This window comes from Culex pipiens, chromosome 2, assembly GCF_016801865.2.
Source record: "Culex pipiens pallens isolate TS chromosome 2, TS_CPP_V2, whole genome shotgun sequence".
Lineage (NCBI taxonomy): Eukaryota > Metazoa > Arthropoda > Insecta > Diptera > Culicidae > Culex > Culex pipiens.
Window position 1 is genome coordinate 39,736,419 of NC_068938.1, and position 8,247 is coordinate 39,744,665.

The 8,247-nt window shown below is 38.2% G+C and overlaps 1 protein-coding gene across 1 annotated transcript; it reads right to left on the minus strand.

Moving 5' to 3' along the window:
* Nucleotides 1-6,373: 6,373 nt before the first annotated feature.
* On the minus strand, nucleotides 6,374-7,092 carry LOC120419611 (protein G12-like). The gene is made up of 2 exons (XM_039582353.2): nucleotides 6,571-7,092; nucleotides 6,374-6,498 (listed from the first exon to the last, which is right to left on the minus strand). Exons 1-2 carry the CDS (start codon nucleotides 7,090-7,092, stop codon nucleotides 6,388-6,390), a joined length of 633 nt encoding a protein of 210 aa, XP_039438287.1. The 3' UTR covers nucleotides 6,374-6,387.
* Nucleotides 7,093-8,247: the final 1,155 nt, after the last annotated feature.

Consider the following 8,247-nt stretch of genomic DNA (forward strand, 5'->3'; position numbering starts at 1 on the left):
ATATAGCGAAAAACTGTGTGCTTGATGAGTCTGCAACTTCAACTATCGGACTAACATTCCTCCCTTTCGTTGAACTGCAGGCTTCTTGGGAGGGCACCGGTATTGACTAATAAAGTCGGGATCTTCAGAGGTTAAACAGTGAACGGATGGTTGGATCCCACTGATCATTTTTGATTCATTGTTTAACTTCAGCTGATCTGTCAATAACGGAGTAGCAGCTCATTGGCAGTCAACCATGCTCATGCTCAAAAAAGTTTTGAAAAAGTTACAAACTCTAACATACAACCCCAAAATGTGTTAGCATTCAAAAAAATACTTGTTTCAGTAATCTAGTACTAAAAAAGGAGATAAGTTTAGTTTTTTGTGTTTAAATCGAGACTGACATTTTAAATGAAAGTAAAATTGATTTTTGGCCCTTTTGAAATGATATTCTTGTTTTAGTCTTGAATCTTGACTTAACCCTTTCTAGCCTGAATTTTCAAAAAAAAATTAAGTTGATGATGGGAAAATGATTCTTCTTTAACCCATCAAGCCTAAAAGAGTTAAAGATATCAAAAAGTTTCACAAAAGAATATTTTTTTATATTATCAGTTTCGGAGATATTGGCATTTTAAAATTGATTGTTGTCTGGGTGACAATTTTTTGTGTGTTTCTTCAGGAGCTTTATTTCAGAAACAAAAATATCAATCTTTAACGTTTCTTAGACGAATTTATAGAAAAAGTTTTCGTAGCTTTAAAAATATATGGTCATTTAAAATCACCACTATTTTTTAAAGTCGAAAAATTTATCTGAATCGAACAAACTGTGCATATAATTGTGGTGCACTTTTTCAAAATAAAAGTACTTTTCGATTGTCAATTCAAGTTGAAATGATTTTAATTTTTATAATTTTTTTTTTGTAAAAAAAGTTGAAAAAATGTCTGCTAAAAAAATACAAATAAAAAAATCGGGAATCTGAAAATCCGCCAGGAAAGTTTTAGCCAAATCAAAAAAATAAAACAATAATATTTTTATTCGATTTACATGGAGAATGTTTCATTTTCAATTATTCTTCTTATAATCTTCAACTATTTTTTAGCTTCGATCGATTCCTAGTATATTTTAACATAACAGCTTCACCAGATTTATTTGTTAATGTCTTAAAATTTACATGTTTCTAGTGAAATCTAGAAGCAGAAGAATTGCTCCCCTTCCAACGATACCGTCATTGCCAAAGATGATGGCCTCTAATCTTCCCCCTCTTCCCAAGGAATTCAATATTTCATCGTAATCATGTCCTGACCAGCTGGTGCCAATGCTCACGCGTTCCCAAGCTTCGATTCTGCCAGGCAGAAGAATTTATGTTCTGCGGAGGGGCCATCAGCAAGGCTTCCAATAGGTTTGCTGGTTGGACACGTGCTTGATTCGTGAGATCAAACTGCGACAAAAGTGTTGAAGCTCAACTTTTGAACTTTTTTTTGCCTCAAACTCCTGAGCAGCAACATCTGGGCCATAACTCAGTGCTTTCGTAAGGGGGGAAGGTGGGGGCGATTAGGAATTCTGCGCGAAACTTGTCCACGTGGAACTTGCCAAACTGTGTTGTGTGTGCATATGGTTTCTTTTTGCTGGAGAAAAGTTTGATCAGGAACGTGGAAGAAACACGCGTTTGGTCATTACGGGGAGGAAAGTTGCTCCGGAAAACTTTTCTGCTGGTCAAAATTTCCTCTCCTATGTTCACATGTGCATGGAATTCGATTGTCAAAAGCAGCAGTTTAAGCTTGGTGGAAAAATTCGAGTAGTAGTCAACTTTTGGAAAACAATATTTTTCGAATTGTAATGAAATTTTAATTGAAGCAAATAATCAATAAAAAAATTATCAATTATGTCGAAATAATATCATTTTTTGGTGTTATTTTATTTTTCGACAAAAGAATATAAAAAACAACAACTTCATATAATTTCATCTAATCCCTCTCCTAATATCTTCTTGCACTTGCCATCAACGATGATAATCGCTATCATTGGAGCGGATTGGCCTTATTTGAGAGTGCGAATTATGGAGTGCGAAAATCTGTTCCCCCCAAAATCATCCACCCCATAAGATCCTACCAGGACGAGGGGTTCGCCATATGTACTCCATCAGAGCAATTGTCGAAAAAGATCCGGCAAACATACGCGGTGGGTTCAAGGATTTGCCCCAACCTCCTGAACCCCTCTCCAAAGAATCTCTCGGTTGTTGCGGCTTTCGGCACGTCCTCACCATTTTCCACTGCTTATGCCGCTGCTGCAGGACCCGACTCACTACTACTGTCTTTTATAGGAGCATAAAAGCGATATCAAAAAGTCAGCAGCGTATTATCGTCGAGACCGGAAGAAAAAGTGGTCTACGCCACATCCGGAAACGGTTTGCCCCCACTCACCCGCTCCCCTCAAAGTTCCATGGTAACCCGGATTTTTCCGACCTCCCGAAAAAAATAAACCAAACGATTCTTCGAAACTGTGGCACGTTAAGCTCCAAACAATCAACTTAAGATTCAGCTCACGTACGGAATTACGAGATTTTGGTATGCATGCATACGACACCAACGGGGACAGCCCGGACCGTAGGAAGGGCGGAAAGGTTCAGGACACCACAGAAGACTGTGCCGGATTGCAAGTCAAGAAAAATCGCAACGGCAAAGCCAAGTCGCATAAGGAAGGAGCCCTCAGATGGAGCGAGGAAAAAAAACAGGGAAAAATCGAGCATCATTAGAATCTTAACGTGCCATTTTTCAGCAAAAGTGGGTGAAAAATCTGTCCAGGATTTGACGCTGCCATCGGTGCACAATGGTTCAAATTTCACGTAGACCGAGGATATCTTTTTATTTTGATTTTTTTTATAATGTCATTTTGCTACAAAACCATTAATTATGGAAATATCATTCTTGAAAGAAACATTCTTAGGGATTAGAAGGGCAAACATTAAAATTTGACCATTATTTTCCCACAGTCCTCAAGACTGATGATGATGTAGGCGTTGACGAGGATTCCCCTGTCCAGGATAAGGGCATATGCAGTGGCATCAATGTACGTGTCAGGGGATGAAATATCGGTGGCACAACCCTGGAAGTCAATTCCTCGCGTATCAATCTTAACGAGGGGGCTCGTTCCATCGCATGGGGAGCCTCCTTGGAATCCGGGTGATATAGCGATAGGATTCCAACGGATGAGGTTTAATTGAAGCGGTTTTCGTAAATCTAAATTTTTTAAAGCTAGGTTTTGAAAAATATTTTAAACAGTTCTTAAATAATTGAGTTTTTTTTTTCAGACGAACTATTATTATTTTTTAAAGATTCTTAAATTGTGAGAGTTTAAAAAACAAAATGAAAAAAGAGTTCCCAAAATCGTGAACAAGCGTTCATGAAAATGGGAACCTCGAACAAAGTGTTCAAATCCCATGGTACGATTTTGGAAAACGTACCATGAAATTTGAACAATTTGTTCGTGGTTCTCATTTTCATGAACGCTTGTTCACGATTTTGGGAACTCTTTTGCTCCTTGTTTAATTCGAACAAAATATCAAACAATAATTATTACTATTTTTAGTCAAGAAGAAGGCATTATTTTTTTTAATCATAGTATTTGGACAGTAAGTAGAATTAATCCATTCTCCAAAACCTCTGCTTTAAATTTGTTTCTGTGACCAGTTTGAGAGAATTTGAAACAAAATGATAATTAAGTTGAAATAAAAAAAAAATGCTAGAAATATGTTTTTCATGGCAAATATTTTCTTCCAAAACAAATCTTACTGGGATGAGCTCATGAATAAAATTAAGATAAGCATTAAATTTACCATAAAAATTTGCTTTTTCACTTAAAATACATTTTTCTGCAATCACAACTGAAAGTTTTTAAATATTTGGAGCTAGTTTTTGAAATATGTTTGCATTTCTTTGGTATCTTTTATATAATATGAAGTATTTTTTTAAGTGTTTTTTTTTTAAATTGATTCAGCCTAATAAATGACTTCGGTTTAAAAAAATTCGTAAAAAAAAGGTAGTTTAGTAGTTTCATATTCAAACCTTTTATGCACTTGGTAGGTGCTGTAAAAAACTGTATACTTTTGCTTGGATTTCGGGAATTCCCGGCAAATTTAAAATTATCCCGGGAAACAGGAAATATATTTTTTCGGGAAATCCCAGGAATTCCCGGGAAATTTTTAACCGTCAGTGGGAATAACTATGGGTCAAAAAACGATACACCTCTCGTAATGTTTTAATAATAAAAATATTTTAAATAACATCGAATATATTTTATCGTAGAATTATTCTTAGATAGTTTACTAACATTTTCCCAAAATATGGTGTAATTTGATGAGCTCTACCTTAAATGGCAATCGTTTGAAAATTGACCCAATCTCACCCCTTAGAGGGGGTGACATTGGGTCAAATGAAACTAAAATGATTCTCAAATACAAAGATTTTTTAAAACAAGTCATCCAACAGTGTTTTTTGTTCGAGGGAATCGTATTGACATGCTAAAATGTTTGAAGTAGATATTTTCAAACTTTTTGATCAATTCCAACAAAAAATTTATAAAGTTGATATTTCGAGAGGTCATTTTTGGCCAAAAACGTATCTCAACTTTAGACAGCTGCTAAAATGACAGGATTTGTTCTAGGAACGAGATTTTATCAGCAAAGTCATCTTAAGGTGTCCCTTGCAACTTTCCAGGTGTTTTGAAATATCTTACCCTCCAGGAATATTTTTGGAATTTTTATCCCTTCCAACTTTGTTTCAAAACTTTTTTTTCGTAAAATCACGATAACTCGTGATGTTTATAAGCAAACCCCTTATGTCTATACATCAAAATTTTAAATTTTAATTGTCTGCTCTACAACTTTGTAGAACATTGTTACACTCTAAAAAATAACCCTGCAAAGTTAGAAAAAACACGAAATTTTAAAATGAAAAATTTTGTTCTAAATGAAAAAATGACCCTTCTGGGACAATGTAGATTCGAAAAGTACATTAAATTTCCCATAAAATGACATGTTCCAAAAATTTTTACAGTCGAGTAACGGAAAATGGGAGAATTTTTAAAACTTTTTTAGTGTTTTTTTCGATGAAAAATACGTTTTTTCGGAATTCGGAGTACGCCATCAAATCGGGCGTCTAATTTTACATAAAAGTCCCTTTGACACCAAATTTCTATCTCATCACCGTTTCAGGCTGCAAATTATTGAAAAACACCTTTTTTTTCGCATGTTCAAAAATGGAAACGGTCGTACCGCCCCTCCGTCACGAGATATCAAAAAACGGACCTCGGATTCGTGATCAGGGACAAAAGTTACCCCTTAGGACAAAGTTTCACGCAAATCGAAGAGGGGTCGGGGCAACTTTTCCCGATTTCGTGTGAGTTGGTAGAGAATTACCCACATATCATATATGACATAAATAATGTTAACGGTCACGATTATGCTGTTAAAACTGGCACCCAATACTGGGTGTCAGAACTCATCATGTTTGCTGAATAAATGATAAAATAATTGAATTTCACCAATTTTGCACGGCAAATAATCAACGGGGATCATTTCATCGACCCACTCAACGCTCAACCACCGTTGAAACAAATGCAAAATTAAAGCTTTCCGCTCTCGTTCTCGTGAAAAGTTGCGCCGGGAAAAGAATGTTTTATTACCTAGTATTAAATAAATACACAACAACATTGCAACAAAACGATTTATCAACTCATAAATATCTGATTATCATTTGCGATGGTGTGCGTGCGTGCCACACACATAACGAAATCCCTTCTACACACATACCAAAACATACGCACGATGCTCTGCGAAGCAGAGGTGGAGAGGGAAATGTTGATAAAATTCCGTCACATGTGTTTGCGACTTTTCCGCGCGCGCCAAAAGAGGACTCGACCTCCCCGCCCCTTCCTCCACCCACAGCGCATACATTATCACATTGTCGAAAATGTGTGCGAATCCCTCGCCCCCGCCTCAGGGAACTCATACTCGGTCCAGAGGGGAGACGGTGAAAATATGAAATAATTTCGCGTTCCAAGAAAGAATCTCAAATATGTGCATAAAGCGCGGAAAGTCCTCTTCGTCGTCGTCCCTCGATTCCCTCTACGCAGCTTTTGCAGGCAGTCGGGATTTCAGCTGGCAGCAGCAGTTGGCACCACTTGTTTTCGGTGGTGAAATACACACTGACTGCCACCAACATCGCGATGATATATCAGCTTAATATCATTTTAATATAATTGAATTATGCTCCACGTGTGGCAGCTCACGCTGGATCCACCTTCAGATGTGGTACTTTTTGGGGAGCAGTGATGCGAGAACAGACAAAAGATTCAAATGTGATGATTTTGAATTAATCAAACTGCATTTATTTACTCTGTCACTCGGAGAATTACAGCGTTAATCCCCAGCCAAAGAAGTCCGCAACCAGTCTCACAATCTTGTCCACTTCAATTCCGTGTTGACGAAGCTCGTTAAACAGAGATTGAACCTCTTTGGAGTTCTGGAATATTAAAAAAATGTTTGTTTCTTATATTATTATGAAACTAAATTACCTTCTGAAAAATGTGCCTACCTTATAAAGTTCAACCAACTCCTGGAAATCCGCATGCCGCAATCTATCAGTAAGCGCCTTAAACTCCTCACTTGATCCCATCTTCTGCTCATATAGATCCATGATCTGTTGCTCCGGTAGCAAAGCCCGCACATCATCTAGAAATCCGTTGAGTCCACCGGTTCTTCCACTCTCCACCAGAACTCGCACCGGCTTAAGCTGACTCAGTCCGAGGGCTTCCGCGATCCTGTTTAGCACACTGTACACGTCCAGCCCTCCGTGGTTCAAGTATTGCAACAGGTCCCGAATCTCGTCCAGCGCAAATAGTTGATCCCAAACGGTGGCAAACTCGTGGCCTTGGAGGTAGTGGAAGGCATACTGGAATTCTGCGTCATGCTGGTAGTAATCCGATGTAAGCTCGACAATCTGGTCCACTGGAACCAGGGCTAGGAAGTCTCGCAGGTCTTCGGGAAGTCCTCGGTGATCTGGGTTCGTGGCGTTGACCAAAACTGCCAAGGCAGCTACTACAAGGAAGATCTTCATGATTTGTGCTTACGTTGCAGACTGATTTTGTTGAGTTGAAGTAAGCTTTTATATTGTCCAGCAATAAGAGTACGTGCTAGCTGAGCTGATTATGGCGATTGAACTTCAAGTGTTTAGTCAAGTTTAAAAGGATCAAACGCTTTAAAGACTCTATACTTGAGATTAGTCGCTGTGGCGCCTGGTTACTTCGGAAATATTCAGACATTTCCAACCCAGTCAGTACAAATTATAGTTTGCCAAATTTAACATCCACAACTGTCCGTATTAAAGCACTCGAACAAATAGAGTCTAATGTCCCCAACCCCTGAATAGTTTAGTTCACCACCGCGAGGGCGCGCAGCTGTTGCTACAAAGCCCTGACAAGCGCAAACACAAACAACCAGTTTTAATATTTTGTAATTATTTGCGCGGTTGTTTTCCCAAAGCAAACCTAAACAACCCATTTACCATGGTTGCATTATTTATTGGCGCGTGGTGCCACCCCACCAAGGACCTTTTTTTTCTTGGAACAACCCTGTTGCGGTTATGAACCTGTAATTGCAACACATTGGCCCATCACACATAGAAAACCAACCAACCAACCTTGCGAACCTGCTTTGGTGGTAAGGAAGGGAAAACCAGCTGTGATTTGCTGTGTGAATCAACTGTGGTTACACACACGCACACTCGCAAACTGTGCGATTAGCTTGGCATAGTGTTAATTAAGCCATCCGCCACCAGATGTCACATGCAATTTTAATAGCTGTTATTTAGCCGGGCTGGTTGATTTATTGATTTTAAGATTCAACTAAAAACTACAAATCACTTTACACTTTAAACATTATCCAATTAATTTCTATATTTAAACTGGACACCGCAAAATGATGCTAACAGGATCGATTTCCATATTGACGCAGATGATTTCGTCGGATGCAAATATGCGCCCACTAGCCTACGTTATCAATGTGTTTGTATACACACGCACACACGATCTGCAATCAATTATTTGCTGACCTCAATGCACTGCAATATATGGTAATTAATGCTGCCGTGTCAAACCGCATGAATTACTTTGAAGAGTCTGCGTGTGAACTATTTCAACTTTGATAGCAAACAGTCCCAATCCATCATTGGTTTTGCAATAAATTTCAACGTTTAAACAGTGGTTTCGCGATC